Source organism: Staurois parvus, unplaced genomic scaffold, assembly GCF_062004578.1.
Source record: "Staurois parvus isolate SC_StPar_1 unplaced genomic scaffold, SC_StPar_1.0 ptg000222l, whole genome shotgun sequence".
Taxonomy (NCBI): Eukaryota; Metazoa; Chordata; class Amphibia; order Anura; family Ranidae; genus Staurois; species Staurois parvus.
In genome coordinates, this window is record NW_028318018.1 from 767653 (window position 1) to 788529 (window position 20877).

The 20877-nt window shown below is 47.1% G+C and overlaps 2 protein-coding genes across 2 annotated transcripts in view; one reads left to right on the plus strand and one right to left on the minus strand.

The window, feature by feature from the left end:
- LOC149460670 (uncharacterized) overlaps positions 1 to 20877 on the minus strand; it is a 62532-nt gene that overhangs the window by 24681 nt on the left and 16974 nt on the right. The gene's annotated exons all lie outside the window — the stretch shown is intronic.
- LOC149460672 (gastrula zinc finger protein XlCGF66.1-like) lies at positions 18389 to 19681 on the plus strand. The gene is made up of 2 exons (XM_089679353.1): positions 18389 to 18876; positions 19223 to 19681. Exons 1-2 carry the CDS (start codon positions 18781 to 18783, stop codon positions 19631 to 19633), a joined length of 507 nt encoding a protein of 168 aa, XP_089535479.1. The 5' UTR covers positions 18389 to 18780; the 3' UTR covers positions 19634 to 19681.

Genomic DNA, 20877 nt, shown 5'->3' on the forward strand with positions numbered 1-20877 from the left:
ATGATAGCACCAGTACAGGAAAGCACTGCAGGATCTGCACAGCAGAGGTATGATAGCACCAGTACAGGAAAGCACTGCAGGATCTGCACAGCAGAGGTATGATAGCACCAGTACAGGAAAGCACTGCAGGATCTGCACAGCAGAGGTATGATAGCACCAGTACAGGAAAGCACTGCAGGATTTGCACAGCAGAGGTATGATAGCACCAGTACAGGAAAGCACTGCAGGATCTGCACAGCAGAGGTATGATAGCGCCAGTACAGGAAAGCACAGACTGGATCAGCAGTTTGGTGATAGTGAAAAAACCATCAGGCAAGTTAAGAATATGCATTGATCCTAAGCCACTGAACAAGGCCCTTAAAAGAAATCACTATCCAATGCCAACAATAGAAGATATTCTACCAGATCTATCAAAGGCTAAAATATTTTCGGTATGTGATGTGAAAAATGGGTTCTGGCACGTGGAACTGGATAAAGAATCAAGTTTATTAACAGCATTTTCTTCCCCATTTGGACGCTATAAGTGGCTGAGAATGCCAATGGGAGTAAGCCTGGCTCCAGAAGTGTTCCAACAAAAATTGATGCAAGCTTTGGAAGGACTGTCTGGAGTAAAAATAATAGCAGATGATATACTAATAGTTGGGGAAGGTGATGATCTAGAATCCGCAACAAAGGATCACAATAAAAAGATGATACAATTCTTAGACAGATGTAGAAAAAAACAAATCAAACTGAACCTGGAAAAATTCAAACTAAAAATGACAGAAGTGCCATATATTGGACATCTTCTTACCTCAAATGGTGTTAAAGTCGATCCAGAGAAGGTGAGGGCAATACAGGACATGCCGACACCTACAGATATACGTGGAGTACAACGATTCCTGGGCATGGTGAATTATCTTTCCAAATTTTGCAAGCATTTATCAGACATGTGTGAGCCACTGAGACAGCTAACTCACAAAGACGTACTCTGGGAATGGACAGAAAGCCATGAAACTGCTTTTCAGTCAGTGAAAAATGCTATTGCAGACGCAGCAACGCTAAAATATTTTGATCCAGATCAAGCAGTGGTAGTACAATGTGATGCCTCAGAAACCGGCCTTGGAGCCACACTAATGCAGGATAAACAGCCAATCACATATGCAAGCCGAGCGTTAACTCTAACAGAGCAAGGATACGCTCAAATCGAGAAGGAACTACTGGCGGTAGTATTTGGGTTAGAGAAATTTCACCAGTACACCTACGGTCCACAAGTGGTGGTGCATTCAGATCACAAGCCTTTAGAAAGTATTACAAAGAAGCCACTACTGAATGCCCCAAAAAGACTGCAGCATATGCTGTTAAGGCTTCAGAAATATGATTTGAACATTTGTTACTGTCCAGGGAAGGATTTACTGATTGCAGATGCCCTAAGCAGAGCTTACTTACCCATCACAAATGAAGAAGAAAAAGACATTGAAAGCATCAATATGTGTGAATATCTGTCTGTCTCAAAAGACAGACTGAAACAAATACAAACCGGCACAGCGGAAGATAAAACTCTACAGATCCTAACGACTGTCATCTTGAAGGGATGGCCAAAACACAAGCAGCATGCTCCAATGGAGGTTTCTCCATTTTTTCACATAAGAGATGAACTCTCTGTGCAGCATGGAATCATCTTTAAAGGAGAAAGGGCTGTCATACCAACATCCCTTAGAAGAGACATTATAGAAAGATTGCACTCGACTCACTTAGGTGTAGAAGGATGTCTACGTCGTGCACGAGAATATGTTTATTGGCATGGAATGAATGACCACATAAAAATCTTTATAGCACAGTGTGAAATATGTGCATCGTGCAATGATAAGCAACCGAAAGAGACATTGCAACCACATCCAATTCCAAACAGACCATGGTCAAAAGTAGGAACAGATCTGTTCACGTGGAACGACAAAGAATATCTGGTAACTGTGGACTATTTTTCCAACTTCTGGGAGATAGACTACTTACAGGACACAAGGGCCAAAACAGTCATTAAAAAACTCAAGGCCCATTTTGCCAGATATGGCATTCCGGATATTGTGTTCTCTGACAACGCCGCTCAATTTACATCGGACGAATTCAAAAAATTCAGGGAGAGGTGGGAATTTGAGCACCAGACATCATCTCCTGGATATCCACAGAGTAATGGTAAAGCCGAGTCAGCAGTAAAAACAGCCAAAAGACTCATGCAAAAGGCAAAACAGGCAGGTACAGAGATATACCTGTCTAAACTGGACCACAGAAACACACCCACACAAGGCCTAGACACCAGTCCAGCACAGCGGCTTATGAGTAGACGTACAAGGACTCTCCTACCAACTGCAGGTCAACTACTAAAGCCAAAGCTTGTGGGCAATGTTAAAGCCAAACTAACGAAGAATCAAGATAGGCAAGCTTTCTATTATAATAAATCTGCAAAAGATCTGCCTGTTCTCCAGAGCAATGACAATGTACGGATTCAGCCAATAGGCAAATATGACAAACACTGGAAAAAAGCGAAGGTTGTACAGAAATTGGGACCACGGTCCTATGAAATTATAACAGAGGAAGGAAGAAGATGGAGGAGAAATCGGAGACATCTGAGAAAAACACAAGAAGGACATGATACAGGGCCCTGGGAACAGTATATGGACACTCAAAGCAATGAGACTATGAATACCAGCAACAAAGAAACAGGGACTGCTGAGGAGCATAGGGAGGTCTCTAGGCAGAGAGAGACAGTCCCAGAAAATAGACTGCCAGAATCAGAAGAACACCAAGATTTCTGTGAAGAAACCTCATATGTTACGAGAGCTGGCAGAACAATCAGAAAGCCGGCTCACCTCAAGGATTATATCTAACTTATAGCTATGTTCTACTTCACCATTTTGTGTTTGTTATATTTCATTGTTCTTTTATTTAAAAGAGAAAGGATGTAGCAATATGTTATATGCTGTGTATGGCCTCTAGGGGTCTCACTACTTAGATACTGGTACAGCTGTGTTATTCCCTCTCTTTGGTTGTAGTTCTTAGGCAGACACATGTATAATGGCAGCTAGGAGCATCTAATAAAATGTCTCCTGTTAACTACAGTGTGTGAGCATCTGAGCAGGATCCACTAACAGAACAGATGGGACATTCTGGGTAGTCTGTCTCTCTCTGATATGAAGGACGGGACATTCTAAGTAGTATATCTTTGTCTGATATGAAGGACGGGATATTCTGGGTAGTCTGTCTCGGTCTCTCATATGAAGGATGGGACATTCTGGGTAGTCTGTCTCGGTCTTTGATATGAAGGACAGGATGTTCTGGGTAGTCTGTCTCTCTGATATGAAGGATGGTACATTCTGGGTAGTCTGTCTCTCTCTGATATGAAGGACGGGACATTCTGGGTAGTCTGTCTCGTTCTCTGATATGAGGGACGGGACATTCTGGGTAGTCTGTCTCTCTCTGATATGAAGGACGGGATATTCTGGGTAGTCTGTCTCTCTCTGATATGAAGGATAGGACATTCAGGATAGTTTGTCTCTCTCTGATATAAAGGTTGGGACATTCTGGGTAGTCTGTCTTTCTGATAGGAAGGATGGGAGATTCTGGGTAGTTTGTCTCTGTCTCTGATATGACGGAGGGGACAATCTGGGTAGTCTGTCTCATTCTCTGATATGAAGGATGGGACATTCTGGGTAGTCTGTCTCTCTCTGATATGAAGGATGGGACATTCTGGGTAGTCTGTCTCTGTCTCTGATATGACGGAAGGGACACTCTGGGTAGTCTGTCTCATTCTCTGATAGGAAGGATGGGACATTCTGGGTAGTCTGTCTTGGTCTCTGATATGAAGGATGGGACATTCTGGGTAGTCTGTCTCAGTCTCTGATATGAAGGACGGGACATTCTGGGTAGTCTGTCTCTCTCTGATATGAAGGACGGGACATTCTGGGTAGTCTGTCTCTCTCTGATATGAAGGACGGGACATTCTGGGTAGTCTGTCTCGTTCTCTGATATGAAAGACGAGAAATTCTGGGTAGTCTGTCTCTGTCTCTGATATGAAGGACGGGACATTCAGGATAGTTTGTCTCTCTCTGATATAAAGGTTGGGACATTCTGGGTAGTCTGTCTTTCTGATAGGAAGGATGGGAGATTCTGGGTAGTTTGTCTCTGTCTCTGATATGACGGAGGGGACACTCTGGGTAGTCTGTCTCATTCTCTGATAGGAAGGATGGGACATTCTGGGTAGTCTGTCTCAGTCTCTGATATGAAGGACGGGACATTCTGGGTAGTCTGTCTCTCTCTGATATGAAGGACGGGACATTCTGGGTAGTCTGTCTCTCTCTGATATGAAGGACGGGACATTCTGGGTTGTCTGTCTCTCTCTGATATGAAGGACGGGACATTCTGGGTAGTCTGTCTCAGTCTCTGATTTGAAGGATGGGACATTCTGGGTAGTCTGTCTCTCTCTGATATGAAGGATGGGACATTCTGGGTAGTCTTTTTCTCTGTCATGAAGGATGGGACATTATGGGTAGTCTGTCTCTCTCTGATATGAAGGAGGGACATTATGGGTAGTGTGTCAGATTTTAGAGGTCTCTGTTTTATTATGCATTTTGTTTTTATCTTGTGTTCTGTGTCTTTAGGACTTTTCTATCTGTAGTAAAATATCTTTTTTTCTATTTCAATGGTTTTTATTAAATGTTTAAACAGTATAAACAGAGGCAATAAGACACGCCCATGCAGGGGCTATCAATTGCACAGATAAACAAAATGCAAAATAAAAAAAAACATTCTGGGTAGTCTGTCTCTCTCTGATATGAAGGATGGGACATTCTGGGTAGTCTGTCTCTCTCTGATATGAAGGATGGGACATTCTGGGTAGTCTGTCTCTCTGTCTCTGATATGAAGGATGGGACATTCTGGGTAGTCTGTCTCTCTGTCTCTGATATGAAAGACGGGACATTCTAAGTAGTATATCTTTGTCTGATATGAAGGACGGGATATTCTGGGTAGTCTGTCTCGGTCTCTCATATGAAGGATGGGACATTCTGGGTAGTCTGTCTCGGTCTTTGATATGAAGGACAGGATGTTCTGGGTAGTCTCTCTCTCTCTGATATGAAGGACGGGACATTCTGGGTAGTCTGTCTCAGTCTCTGATATCAAGGATGGGACGTTCTGGGTAGTCTGTCTCGTTCTCTGATATGAAGGATGGGACATTCTGGGTAGTCTGTCTCTCTCTGATATGAAGGACGGGACATTCTGGGTAGTCTGTCTCTCTCTGATATGAAGGACGGGACATTCTGGGTAGTCTGTCTCTCTGATATGAAGGATGGGACATTCTGGGTAGTCTGTCTCTCTGTCTCTGATATGAAGGATGGGACATTCTGGGTAGTCTGTCTCTCTGTCTCTGATATGAAGGACGGGACATTCTGGGTAGTCTGTCTCTATCTGATATGAAGGATGGGACATTCTGGGTAGTCTGTCTCTCTCTGATATGAAGGACGGGATATTCTGGGTAGTCTGTCTCGGTCTCTGATATGAAGGACGGGACATTCTGGGTAGTCTGTCTCGGTCTTTGATATGAAGGACGGGACATTCTGGGTAGTCTGTCTCAGTCTCTGATTTGAAGGATGGGACATTCTGGGTAGTCTGTCTCTCTCTGATATGAAGGATAGGACATTCTGGGTAGTCTGTCTCGGTCTCTGATATGAAGGACGGGACATTCTGGGTAGTCTGTCTCGTTCTCTGATATGAAGGACGGGACATTCTGGGTAGTCTGTCTCGTTCTCTGATATGAAAGACGAGAAATTCTGGGTAGTCTGTCTCTGTCTCTGATATGAAGGACAGGACATTCAGGATAGTTTGTCTCTCTCTGATATGAAGGTTGGGACATTCTGGGTAGTCTGTCTCTCTGATAGGAAGGATGGGACATTCTGAGTAGTCTGTGTCTCTCTCTCTCTGATATGAAGGATGGGACATTCTGGGTAATCTGTCTCGGTCTCTGATATGAAGGACGGGACATTCTGGGTAGTCTGTATCATTCTCTGATATGAAGGATGGGACATTCTGGGTAGTCTGTCTCGTTCTCTGATAGGAAGGACGGTACATTCTGGGTAGTCTGTCTCGTTCTCTGATATGAAGGACGGGACATTCTGGGTAGTCTGTCTCTCTCTGATATGAAGGAGAGACATTATGGGTAGTCTGTCTCTCTCTGATATGAAGGACGGGACATTCTGGGTAGTCTCTCTCTCTGATATGAAGGATGGGACATTCTGGGTAGTCTGTCTCTCTCTGATATGAAGGACGGGACATTCTGGGTAGTCTGTCTCTCTCTGTCATGAAGGACGGGACATTCTGGGTAGTCTGTCTCTCTCTGATATGAAGGACGGGACATTCTGGGTAGTCTGTCTCAGTCTCTGATATGAAGGAGAGACATTATGGGTAGTCTGTCTCTCTCTGATATGAAGGACGGGACATTCTGGGTAGTCTGTCTCGTTCTCTGATATGAAGGACGGGACATTCTGGGTAGTCTGTCTCTCTCTGATATGAAGGAGAGACATTATGGGTAGTGTGTCACATTTTAGAGGTCTCTGTTTTATTATGCATTTTGTTTTTATCTTATGTTCTGTGTCTTTAAGACTTTTCTATCTGTAGTAAAATATCTTTTTTTCTATTTCAATGGTTTTTATTAAATTTTTAAACAGTATAAACAGAGGCAATAAAACACGCCCACGCAGGGGCTATCAATTGCACAGATAAACAAAATGCAAAATAAAAAAAAAAGGGGTGGAAAAACAATGCTCTAATGCCAACAGGGCAAAAGGTACGCCCACGCAGGGGCCATCAATGGCACATAAGTTACAAAACATTAATGTAACTGATTATAACAACTAAATGCAGCTGTCCTAGTCACACCAAAAACAGAGAGAGAGAAAAAGGAAAAGAAAAAAAAAAGAAAAAAGAGGGGGGGGCAAAGAGCAGGGATTCAAGAGCGCCAACACCGAACGCCATTACATCCCCAGACTAGCCGGGGAGAGTGAGGGAAAGGCATATTGCAACCACGGCTCCCATATTTTCAAAAATTTACGTGGGAGTCATTGCGGATACTCGACATCTGTTCCTTGAGCATCATAGTGGTCATACGATCCCGCACCCCCTGAAGAGGGACAAACGGACTCTTCCAGGCCTGAGCAATTGTTCTAGTGGCTGATGAAAACAGATAGGAAGCCAACTTCTGCTGGTGAGCCAAGAGGCCCGGTATGGGGCAATGAAGCAAAGCATACCGAACATCCCGGCGTATGAAGGTAAAATATCTTTTTTAAACAGTTTGTTGCATAAGAGTTAGGTTTATTGTTTCTTACATTTTTTAGTTGTTTTTGAACTTCCCTGGTATCTCTGTAAGGTAGATACAATGCAGGAATGGTTATTAGGGTACATTTCTTGGGGCTGCAGTTCCTCTGAACTCCACAAGATGGTGATCTCATTTCTACTACCCAGACAGGACTTCTCTATGGAATACGGACAGGAAGTGATGTCAGGAACAGACAGGAAGTGATCTGGAATAAAGATAAGACGTTCCCTTTGGTCTGAAGGAGATCGGAGAGGTTGCTGGACGTGGCAGTAGAAGAGGTAATTATTATTATACAGGATTTATGGCGCTAACAGTTTGCTCAGCGCTTTACAATATAAGGAGAGACAAAAGAGCAACAATACAGATCAATACAAGAGGGATTTGAGGCCCTGATCCTGGGAGCTTATAATCTAAGAGGGAGGGGCTAGTGCAGGGGTGGGCAAACTTTTTGACTTGAGGGCCGCAATGGGTTCATATATTGGACCCGGGGGCCGGACCAAGAGTAGATGAATGATGTGTATGTGTCATCCATAGTAAGTATAGTAATATTCCCCCATAGTAAGCATAGTAATTCATCCCCCATATAGTAATTCATCCCCCATAGTAATTCATCCCCCATATAGTAATTCATCCCCCATATAGTAATTCATCCCCCATAGTAATTCATCCCCCATATAGTAATTCGTCCCCCATATAGTAATTCGTCCCCCATATAGAAAGTCCCCCATATAGTAAGTCCCCCATATAGTAATTCATTCCCCATATAGTAAGTCCCCCATATAGTAAGTCCCCCATATAGTAATTCATTCCCCATATAGTAAGTCCCCCATATAGTAATTCATCCCCCATATAGTAAGTCCCCCATATAGTAATTCATCCCCCATATAGTAATTCATCCCCCATATAGTAAGTCCCCCATATAGTAATTCATTCCCCATATAGTAAGTCCTCCATATAGTAATTCATCCCCCATATAGTAAGTCCCCCATATAGTAATTCATCCCCCATATAGTAAGTCCCCCATATAGTAATTCATCCCCCATATAGTAAGTCCCCCATATAGTAATTCATTCCCCATATAGTAAGTCCTCCATATAGTAATTCATTCCCCATATAGTAAGTCCTCCATATAGTAATTCATTCCCCATATAGTAAGTCCCCCATATAGTAAGTCCCCCCTGTGTCACTTACCTTTGCTCCGCGCGTTCCTCTCGTATTCCCGCGCCGTTCTGGTCTTCAGGGAGGACTGTGAGAGGAGAAGAGTTCGTCACGCTGCCCCGCCTACATCCTGGCTGCCCCGCCTACATCCTGACAGCTGCAGAGTCCTGACGCCCGAGAGGAGGGAGGGGGCGGCCATCCGAGGGGAGAGGAGGAGAGGAGGCCGCCCGCCCGCCCGAGAGGAGGGAGGGGAGCGGGCGCCCGGCACACAGGAGTGCCGCATCTAAGTTTGTAAAGAGCCGCGGCTTGCCGACCACTGGCCTTGCGGGAGCCTAGCTCCGCGGGCCGGATTAAAAGGTCCGCCGGGCCGTATACGGCCCGCGGGCCGTAGTTTGCCCATTGCTGGGCTAGTGGTACAAAAGGTAGTAACTGTGGGGGATGGACTGGTTGGAAGAGTAGAAGATTCCAGTATTAGCTGAGGGCAGGATAGGCTTCCCTGAAGAGAGAGGTTTTCAGAGATTGCCTAAAAGTGAACAGAGTAGGTGATAGTCTGATAAATTGGGGTAAAGAGTTCCAGAGGATGGGGAAGCTCTGGAGAAGTCCTGGAGACGAGCATGGGAGGAGGAGACAAGGGAGCTGGAGAGTAGGAGGTCTTGTGAGGAGCGAAGAGGACGGTTTGGGTGATATTTAAAGACAAGATCGGTGATGTACTTTGGAGCAGAGTTATAAATGGCTTTATATGTTATTGTTAGTGTTTTGAATTTTATCCGTTGGGCAACTGGGAAGCCGGTGGAGGAATAGGCAGAGAGGGGTGGAGGACACTGAATGGAGGCCAGTGGAGGGATTGGCAGAGAGGGATGAAGGACACTGAATAGAGAGCAGTGGAGGGATTGGCAGGGAGGGGTGGAGGACACTGAATTGAGGCCAGTGGAGGGATTGGCAGAAAGGGGTGGAGGACACTGAATGGAGGCCAGTGGAGGGATTGGCACAGAGGGGTAGAGGACACTGAGTAGAGGCCAGTGGAGGGATTGGCACAGAGGGGTGGAGGACACTGGGTGAAGGCCAGTGGAGGGATTGGCAGAGAGGGGTGGCAGATACACACTGGTTAGTAAGGTGGATGAGTCTGGCAGCAGCATTCATGATAGACTGAAAAAGGGATAGCCTGCGATGAGGTCGGCCAATGAGGAGGGAGTTACAATAGTCAAGGCGAGATATAACAAGGGAGTGAATAAGTTGCTTAGTGGTTTCCGAGGTTAGGAACGGGCATATCTTGGAGATGTTGCGGAGGTCTTCAAGATTTGGACAGTGATTGGATTTGGGGGTGAAAGGACAGATGGGAGTCTAGGATTACCCCTAGTACCCTGGCATGAGGGGAGGGACTGATGGTTGTATTATTGATCTTGATGGAGAAGTCAGGGGAGGGGGCACAGGCTGGGGAGAATACTAAGAGCTCAGTTTTGGAAAGATTGAGTTTGAGGAAGTGGAGTGACATCCATGCTGATATGTCACTTAGTAGATTAGTAATGCGAGAGGAGACTGAAGGGGTGAGGTGAGGAGGAGACTGAAGGGATGAGGTGAGGAGGAGACTGAAGGGGCGAGGTAAGGGGTAGAAAGATAGATTTGTGTGTCATCAGCATAGAGATGGTACTTAAAGCCGTGGGAGTTTATCAAGTGACCAAGGGAGGAGGTGTAGATGGAGAAGAGAAGGGGTCCAAGGACAGAGCCTTGAGGGACCCCTACAGAGAGAGGGAGTGAAGAGGAGGAGGCAGAGTTATCGGTAACACTGAAGGAGCTCTGCGATAGGTAGGAGGAGAACCGGGAGAGAGCAGAGTCTCGGAGGCCAAGAGAATGTAGTTTTTTGAGGAGGAGGGGGTCAAGTAGTAAGAGTATGGAGTAGTGGCCATTGGTTGGGATGAGTACGGAGTAGTGGCCATTGGTTGGGATGAGTACGGAGTAGTGGCCATTGGTTGGGATGAGTACGGAGTAGTGGCCATTGGTTGGGATGAGTACGGAGTAGTGGCCATTGGTTGGGATGAGTACGGAGTAGTGGCCATCGGTTGGGATGAGTACGGAGTAGTGGCCATCGGTTGGGATGAGTACGGAGTAGTGGCCATCGGTTGGGATGAGTACGGAGTAGTGGCCATCGGTTGGGATGAGTACGGAGTAGTGGCCATCGGTTGGGATGAGTACAGAGTACTGGCCATCGGCTGGGATGAGTACAGAGTAGTGGCCATTGGTTGGGATGAGTACAGAGTAGTGGCCATTGGTTGGGATGAGTACGGAGTAGTGGCCATTGGTTGGGATGAGTACGGAGTAGTGGCCATTGGTTGGGATGAGTACGGAGTAGTGGCCATTGGTTGGGATGAGTATGGAGTAGTGGCCATTGGTTGGGATGAGTACGGAGTAGTGGCCATTGGTTGGGATGAGTACGGAGTAGTGGCCATTGGTTGGGATGAGTACGGAGTAGTGGCCATTGGTTGGGATGAGTACAGAGTAGTGGCCATCGGTTGGGATGAGTATGGAGTAGTGATCATTGGTTTTAGCAGTTAGTAGATCATTAGTGAGTTTTAGTAGGGCAGTTTCAGTGGAGTGTAGTGAGTGAAAGCCAGACTGTAAAGGGTGAAGAAGGTTGTTGTCGGTGAGGTGGGAGCTCAGGCGATTGTAGACTAAGCGTTCTAAGAGTTTAGAGGTAAATGGCAGCAGGGAGATGGGTCTTAAGTTGTTCAGGTTGGTGGGGTCCAGGGAGGGCTTGTTAAGTATGGGAGTGATGTGCGCATGTTTAGAGGGGAGGGGAAGGCACCAGTAGAGAGGGAAAGATTGAAGATGTGAGTGAGGGAGCATAGGATGGAAGAAGAGGGTGACCATAGTAGTTGTGAGGGGCCAGGATCCAGGGGGCAGGTGGTGAGACGGGCTTCTGAGAAAACCTTAGTGACCTCTTCGGTAGTAGCGAGGTCAGAAGAGGAAAGTGTTGAGGGAGGTTTAGTATAAGGTATGCTAAGTGGGATGGATGTCTGTGCAGTGGTGATGCCTCTACAAATTGCATCAATCTTGTTTTTGAAATGATTTGCAATCTCATGAGCAGTGAGTGAGGTACTGGGTGGAGGTGGAGAAAGTAGAGAGTTAAAGTAGAGAAGAGATGATGAGGACTGGATGACAAGGTATTGATGAGAGTGACAAAGTCGTCTTGTTTGGCAGCATGGAGGGAGGAATTGTATGTGAAGAAAGCAGATTTATATCGGGTGAATGCTTGCTGAGATTTGGTTTTACGTCACAATCACTCCAGCAATCACTCCAACAATCATTTCTGGTGTGGTCAGTCTGCCACGGATGTAATGGTCGGGGCCTGATGCTTCCTGTTGTTAGAGGAGCAAGTGAGTCTAATGTGGATGGAAGTGAACTGTTGTAGTCAGCAGTGGCCAGGTCAGGGCAGGACAGGGGAGAGATTCTGTCATAGAGTTGGTCAGTTGCAGAGTGGAAAGGAGCCGGGTTCAAGTTGTGAAGGTTTCTGCGGGTAATTGTTGGCTGCTTGGAGGGATAGGTGTTTGAAGATGAGGAGACTGTGAAGATGATGAGGTTGTGATCAGAGAGAAGAAAGGGGGTGTTTGTGAGGTTGTAGGGAGTGCAAAAATGGAAGAAAACAAGGTCTAATGTATTCCCATCAGAGTGAGTGGAGGACGGCGTCCGTCAGAGTGAGTGGAGGACGGTATACATTGTGCTAATGTAAAAGATGAGGTTATGTTGAAGAGTTGGGATGTAGCCGGGTTGTTGACATTAATAGGGATGGTAAAATCTCTGAGAATGATAGCGGGTAGCTCAGAGGAGAGAAAGTAGGGTAGCCAGGCGGAGAAATCATCAAGAAAGCGGGACACGGGTCCAGGAGGCCGATAGATCACTGCAATCCTCAGAGAAATGGGAGAAAACAGCCGGATGCAGTGAGTCTGGGAAGAAGAGAAGGATAGAGATGGAGGGTTAGGGGGGACTTGAAAGGTGCTCAGTGGGGATAGAAGCAAACCAACCCCACCACCTTTCTGACCACTGGGTCTGGGTGAGTGGGTCCAGAGGAGGCCTCCATAGGAAAGTGCTGCGGGGGAAGCAGAATCTGCTGCTTGGAATCAGGTTTCTGTAATTGCTAGTAGGTTAAGGGAGCGGGAGACAAAAAGGTCATGGACAGAGGTGAGCTTATTACAGACAGAGCGGGCATTCCAGAGCACACATGAAAAAGGGAGGGTGGTTTTTGGGAGCACGGGGACTCATATTAAATTGAGGGGATTGCAGCTATTCCTGGATGAAAGAGGATGCCTGGTGTGGGGGTGAATACTGGAGGACCAGGGTTTGGGGAGATATCCCCAGAGGTTAGGAGGAGGGTGCCTGGTGTGGGGGTGAAATACTGGGGGACCAGGGTTTGGGGAGGTATCCCCAGAGGTTAGGAGAAGGAGGATACCTGGTGTGGGGGTGAAATACTGGAGGACCAGGGTTTGGGGAGGTATCCCCAGAGGTTAGGAGAAGGAGGATGCCTGGTGTGGGGGTGAGATACTGGAGAACCAGGGTTTGGGGAGATATCCCCAGAGGTTAGGAGAAGGAGGGTGCCTGGTGTGGGGGTGAGATAGTGGAGGACCAGGGTTTGGGGAGATACCCCCAGAGGTTAGGAGAAGGAGGGTGCCTGGTGTGGGGGTGAGATAGTGGAGGACCAGGGTTTGGAGAGATATCCCCAGAGGTTTGGAGAAGGAGGGTACCTGGTGCAGGGGTGAGATAGTGGAGGACCAGGGTTTGGGGAGATATCCCCATAGGTTAGGAGAAGGAGGTTGAGGAAAGAAAGATGGGATCGGGATGTACACGAGCGCACATGCCTTGCAGTCCTGGTGTTTGGGTCAGCAGGAGAGTGAAGTATCAGCAGGAGGTGATGAGAGCAGTAGTAGGGAGATGGTAGCAGTGAGGGGGAGATGTACAAGTTTTGGGGTGGAGCAGAGGGGTAAAGAAGTGAGATTTTTGGAACACAGGATAGTAATATGAAAAGGAGGAGTAGAGGGGACATATGAAAGGTACACGGAGTGGGACTCAGACTTGTAGGAGATGTTTCCTGGGGTGTTTGCTTGCAGTCTGTCCAGCATGCAGTAGTTTCTTGTTGTATCTTCCTGCTGCTTGAGTTCAACTGCTTCTTAGCACTCCATCAACGCAGAACTCACTCAAAAGCAGAGCACCCCCTCAGTGACTGTGCCCCACCATCAGTGATCTCCCCCCCTCAGTGACTGTGCCCCACCATCAGTGATCTCCCCCCATCAGCTGATCTAAATTTATAGGGAGATGGCCAAATGAGCACTTATCTCTGCCCCAATTAGGAACTGATAAGGATCACATGAATGGGGGGGGATGATTCTCAAACACAGACCAGACACAGGCCATAGTCATAAATCGGTAATAAGATGTTATGTTCTATTTACACCCAGTAACCCCCCGTCATTTCCGTCCTCTTCCTCCATAGTCATGTCCATCCTCTTTGTCCATAGTCATGTCTGTCCTCTTCCTCCGTAGTCATGTCCGTCCTCTTCCTCCGTAGTCATGTCCGTCCTCTTCCTCCATAGTCACTGTGACGTCTTTTATCTCCAGCAGATGATGATACACACATATATAGTGTGGGAACCCAGATGAACCCCTTCAGGGGCAGAACATTCCCCACTTCCGGGGCCGGAACATTCTCCTCATTGTGGAGATAAATTCTAGTAATATGGTCCTCTAAACAAACAGCACTGACAATAAATAGACAAGACAAGGACCATCCTGACCATACATGGCCTACAAAGGGCAATGATGACACTACACAGGCAGCCAATGGGCAATCATTACACTATGCAGCCAACACAATGATGGAGTGCCGGGGTCAGGAGTATGGAGCATAGAGCCCCTTACATTGCTGTATTTACTTTCCAGACCTCCTTACAGAACTCCTATCAGGAAAGGAAGACAACCTTCACCTTCTGACCATCTCATTATTTTCCAGTATACCAAGAGGAATGAAGGAGGGCAGTCCTTCACCCCTTGGTGGGCACTTGTTCTTAGAGGAGGTCTGTTGGTGCATTATTGACTAAAAGGTAGTCAGGGGTCAGTGCTGAACATCTTCAGGAGACAATCCAATACCCTCCCATGATACAGGCTCTGGCAGTGCCCGGTGCTGGAATTCAGAGCCCCAGGAACCCACCACCACTCTGTACAATATCCTGGATACCAGAGAATACTTGGCAACTAAGAGAATCCCCTACTGTCCTCCTACCCACACTGGGCTGCCATTGGAGGGAAGAGAACAGGCTCCTCCCCCACAGCTCTCTACTCCACCAGCACCATCCTCATGCTATCCAATCCCTTCTGTTACTGAAGAGAGTGACAGTGACATCACTCCTGTCAGTCAACAGGCTGCCGGAGATTGGAGCCTTGCAGCCGGAGGTCTGCCAATTATCCTGATTAACAGGGAACTCCAGCCAAAAGTCATCAAGTTCCCCTTCCTGGACCTCATGATGAGCCGACATTGACCTCACAGCACTGCCTCAGAGCAAACAAGTCATAGGAAGGATCATATTTATCATTCCTTGTCTGCAGATCTAAAACTCATCAAAACCAGTTCAGAGACCAAACAAACCCAACAGAGAAAAGGGGATTTCTGATCTGGATGGACAAGAGGGTCCCGGGACCTCAAATATGCATCAAACACTAAACACTCCAAACTAAATTTGTTTCCAGGAGGACAGAAGTTCTGAACTGGTTCCCACCCGGCCTATTGTACAATGACGGCGGACAGGACCTCTCTCCTTCTGGAAGGAGGTTGTATGATGTCCTCCCACTCTTGCTGTACAGGTGGAGGGGGACGCAGCATGGGGATTGGTGGGGAGCTCAACGCATCACTGATCAGGGAAAAGATCCAATGATGTTGTCTCTTTACCATGTGATCAGCTGTATCCAATCACAGCTGATCACATGTTAACAAATGCCGGTTATTGGGATTTCCTGTCCTCAACGCTGTCACTGTCTGAGGAAAGGAAAGGAAACCGATAACCGGCTTTCCTGTGACAGGGGACATGTACTGTGATTAATTAGTGCCCATCAGTGCAGCCCCATCAGTGCAGCATATCAGTGCCCATCATTGCAGCCCCATCAGTGCAGCCCCATCAGTGCAGCATCTCAGTGCCCATCATTGCAGCCCCATCAGTGCAGCCCCATCAGTGCAGCATCTCAGTGCCCATCAGTGCAGCATATCAGTGCACGTTAGTGCTGCAAATCAGTGCCACCTATCAGTGCAGCCCCATCAATGCAGCTTCATCAATGCCCATCAGTGAAAGAGAAAAATATTTTTTTTGCAAAATGGTATAACAAATGAAGAAAAAAGTTTTTTACTTCAAAATTATTGTTCTTTTTTTGTTTGTTTATCAATAAATTAAATCTCCCCTTCCCTCCCCCCAGTGGTGAATTAATACTGCACCACCAAAAGAAAGCTCTGTCTAAAAAAATGTTACAAATGTCATTTGGGTTCAGTGTTGCATGACCACGCAAGGCCACGGGAGGACACGGAGGTGACACCGGGTTAGGACAGGAAGGGGAAGTGGGCTCGGAGATATGGAGACACACAGTATAAATAAGACCATCTACCACCAGCAGCCAATCCTCTTACAGCCCCCTAGAGGAGGGGAAATGCGTCAGTGACAGCTGCGGTGATGTAATTCCCGAATGGTGAGACTCATGTGGATGGGCCACTTTCGGTCGGACATTTTGCTTGTATATTATATACAAATGTGAGTGTATATGGTTTGCTGTAAAGGAAGTTTGTAATAAATGGAATGACACCATGTGGGTGATTGTTGTTATCTCCTCCCTGCATACATCATGAGATGAACCATCAGTTGTATGATATATTGGGGGGGGGAATTGTACACAATCATCCAGGAGGACTACAAGCTCCAGACTAACCAGAACCATGACACAGCACATAGGACTCCTATTCCAGTGTAAGAGTCCACATCCTGTGGTGGAGGAGGGGGAGCACTGGAGGGGGAGCACTGGAGGGGGAGCACTGGAGGGGGAGCACTGGAGGGGGGGCACTGGAGGGCAGCACGAGATCTGCACTTTGATGAAAGGAGAAGCACAAGGCACTTTATTCCGCACGGTTGGTTGGTGCAGTGTGATTGGAGGAGCACAAGGCACTTTATTCCGCACGGTCGGTTGGCGCAGTGTGATTGGAGGAGCACAAGGCACTTTATTCCGCACGGTCGGTTGGCGCAGTGTGATTGGAGGAGCACAAGGCACTTTATTCCGCACGGTTGGTTGGCGCAGTGTGATTGGAGGAGCACAAGGCACTTTATTCCGCACGGTCGGTTGGCGCAGTGTGATTGGAGAGGCACAAGGCACTTTATTCCGCATGGTCGGTTGGCGCAGTGTGATTGGAGGAGCACAAGGCACTTTATTCCGCACGGTCGGTTGGCGCAGTGTGATTGGAGAGGCACAAGGCACTTTATTCCGCACGGTCGGTTGGCGCAGTGTGATTGGAGAGGCACAAGGCACATTATTCCGCACGGTTGGTTGGCGCAGTGTGATTGGAGAGGCACAAGGCACTTTATTCCTCACGGTCGGTTGGTGCAGTGTGATTGGAGAGGCACAAGGCACTTTATTCCGCACGGTTGGTCGGTTGGCGCAGTGTGATTGGAGAGGCACAAGGCACTTTATTCCGCACGGTTGGTTGGCGCAGTGTGATTGGAGAAGCACAAGGCACTTTATTCCGCACGGTTGGTTGGCGCAGTGTGATTGGAGAGGCACAAGGCACTTTATTCCGCACGGTCGGTTGGTGCAGTGTGATTGGAGGAGCACAAGGCACTTTATTCCGCACGGTCGGTTGGCGCAGTGTGATTGGAGGAGCACAAGGCACTTTATTCCGCACGGTCGGTTGGCGCAGTGTGATTGGAGGAGCACAAGGCACATTATTCCGCACGGTTGGTTGGCGCAGTGTGATTGGAGAAGCACAAGGCACTTTATTCCGCACGGTCGGTTGGCGCAGTGTGATTGGAGAGGCACAAGGCACTTTATTCCGCACAGTCGGTTGGTGCAGTGTGATTGGAGAGGCACAAGGCACTTTATTCCGCACAGTCGGTTGGTGCAGTGTGATTGGAGAGGCACAAGGCACTTTATTCCGCACGGTTGGTTGGCGCAGTGTGATTGGAGAGGCACAAGGCACTTTATTCCGCACGGTCGGTTGGCGCAGTGTGATTGGAGGAGCACAAGGCACATTATTCCGCACGGTCGGTTGGCGCAGTGTGATTGGAGAGGCACAAGGCACATTATTCCGCACGGTCGGTTGGCGCAGTGTGATTGGAGGGGCACAAGCACATCAACTGATATAAAAGAACTATTAATATTGATGATTCTATTTTTCTATTCAGTATTTATGAGGGATTTATATTGAATTTGGATGGATTTTCATGCAGTTGGACACGTTGGGATGGGACACAATTTTTGCCCAGACTAGGCAGTGCCTAGAATAGTACTGTATATGACCGCATAATTGTCATCCAAACTGCGACAGCACTGACATCTGAAAAGTGTTCTGGTCAGGAAGGGGGTGGAAGTGTCCGGTATTGAGGTGGTTAGATGTCCAGCAACCCTCCTATTCCCCCCTCACATCCACATCCTATTATTGTGTGACCAATACATCCAAATACACTCACTGGCCTCCCTATCAGGTCCACCTGTTCAATTGCTGGGTAACACAAACTGCTAATCAGCCAATCACATGGCAGCAACTCAATGAATTTAGGCATCTAGATATGGCAAAGACAACTTGCTGAAGTTCAAACTGAGCATCAGAATGGAGAAGAAAGGGGATTTAAGTGACTGTGAATGTGGTGTGGTTGTTACTGCCAGGCAAGCTGGTCTGCATATTTCAAAAACTGCTGATCTCCTGGGATTTTCCCGCACAACATTCTCTAGGGTTTCCAGTGAATGGTCCGAAAAAGGGATAATATCCCAGTGAGCGGCAGTTGTGTGGAGCAAAATGCCTTGTTGATGTCAGAGGAGAATGGGCAGACAGTTTGCTGCGACATTCAGATGGTAAGGTCAGAATTTGGCATAAACAACATGAAAGCATGGATCCATCCTGCATTGTATCAATGGTTCATGCTGGTGGTGTCATGGTGGGGGGGAGATTTTCTTGGCACTAGCAAGGTGGACCTAATAAAGTGGCCGGTGAGTGTAATTCTTACTTTCATTTCCCAAAGTTATCCGTCTACAAGGAGACCTGTATAGATCACATGATGGCACCAATGAGGATGGAGGAGGACCGGAGTCACATGACTGAGAAGATACTAAACTTCACCCTGGAGATCATCTACCTGCTGACCGGAGAGGTGAGGAGGATTCTGGGAGGTCACATGACATCACTCTCATCTCTATTAATAAAACACAGACCTGACCGGAGAGGTGAGGAGGATTCTGGGAGGTCACATTACATCACCCTTATCTCTATTAATAAAACACAGACCTGACCGGAGAGGTGAGGAGGATTCTGGGAGGTCACATGACATCACTCTTATCTCTATTAATAAAACACAGACCTGACCGGAGAGGTGAGGAGGATTCTGGGAGGTCACATGACATCACTCTCATCTCTATTAATAAAACACAGACCTGACCAGAGAGGTGAGGAGGATTCTGGGAATCTAACACGATATTCCTATTGGTTCCTCAATACAGAGATTTCCTCTTCTGAAGTCAGGTGATCATATGACCATCACAGTGCCTCCATGTGACTCCCTAAACCCTGAGAGACACAACATGCAGAAGATTCTAGAAGTCACCAAGAAGATGATGGAGCTGCTGACAGGAGAGGTGAGCGGTGCCGGGAATTCTGGGACATTCTCCAGTAACAGACAAGGGATGTGTCTGGATGGTGACTGTATCATTGTGTGTCAGGTTCCTATAAGGTGTCAGGGTGTCACTGTCTATTTCTCCATGGAGGAGTGGGAGTATTTAGAAGGACACAAGGACCTCTACAAGGACGTCATGATGGACAATCAGCCGCCCCTCACATCACCGGGTAAGAGGAGACTTTATTGTAAAGGAGAGAGCAGTACGGAGGATCCACCTAGATCCCCCATCATCTGATAAACACATAGAAACAATGGATTCAGTCAGTGTGTGTGTTTCCTACAGATGGATCCAGTCATGGGAACCCACCAGAGAGATGTCCCCGTCCTCTGTATTCCCGGGATTCCACACAGGAAGGTCACACCATCCCTCACCATCATCAGGTAGATGAGGAACAATCACTGATAGTATCATTAGGATCTGTACATTATCTGCATTGTTACCATTGATGGCATTTTTATTATATATTCAGAGTGGAAACCTGAGAGATCCTAAAGCTGAGGTTAAAGAAGAGATAAAAGAGGAGGAGGATGAGGATGGGGGGATGGAGGAGTCAGAGCTTCTAGAAGAACACAAAGATCTGTACCAGGACACCATGGTGGAGTCATCCAGCTACAGGAACCCACCAGAGAGATGTCCCCGTCCTCTGTATTCCCGGGATTCCACACAGGAAGGTCACACCATCCCTCACCATCATCAGGTAGATGATGACAATTATTGGTAGTTGTGATTTATACATAGCATGTTTGTTACAATGAATGTTTTATTATATCTTTCAGAGTGGAATCCTCGGGGATGATAATATTGATGTTAAAGAAGAGTATAAAGAGGAGGATGAGGAGTATGGAGTGATGGAGGAGTTTTCAGAAGGACACAAGGATATGATGGAGCCACCTAATACCAGGAACCCACCAGAGAGATGTCCCCGTCCTCTGTATTCCTGGGATTCCACACAGGAAGGTCACACCATCCCTCACCATTGCAAGGTTGGTGGGATGGAGTATCTAGAACATGGACTTGTAAAGATGATGTGTGGATTTTTTATGTGACCTTATATTTTACGGATGATATTTTCTCTCATTTCCTTGATTTAGAGTGGAGATCCAATCGATATAGAATTTGAGGTGAAAGCAGAAGAAGAAGAGGCGTATGTGAGGGATGATCAGCAGTCTATGGAGGAGGATGGAATAACGGGGACATTTATAGAGGAGGACACTCCTACAGAGATCAGCACAGGTGGGTCATGAACACTAAATCCATTCCTCCACCCATACTGCTCACTGATTGGTCCAGAGTAGGGCGGGGACTGGGTGATATCAGCCTGTAATCCCCTGGTCACTTTCCTGAGCTGTGTTCCCCGTCCTGTATTCCTGGATTTCTCTCGGATAATCTTCCTTCTCTGTGCTGCAGACACAATTTATGTCTCTATACTGGATTTATGGAGGTTCTGGGGTTCAGCTGGAAGCTAAATATTAATTCAT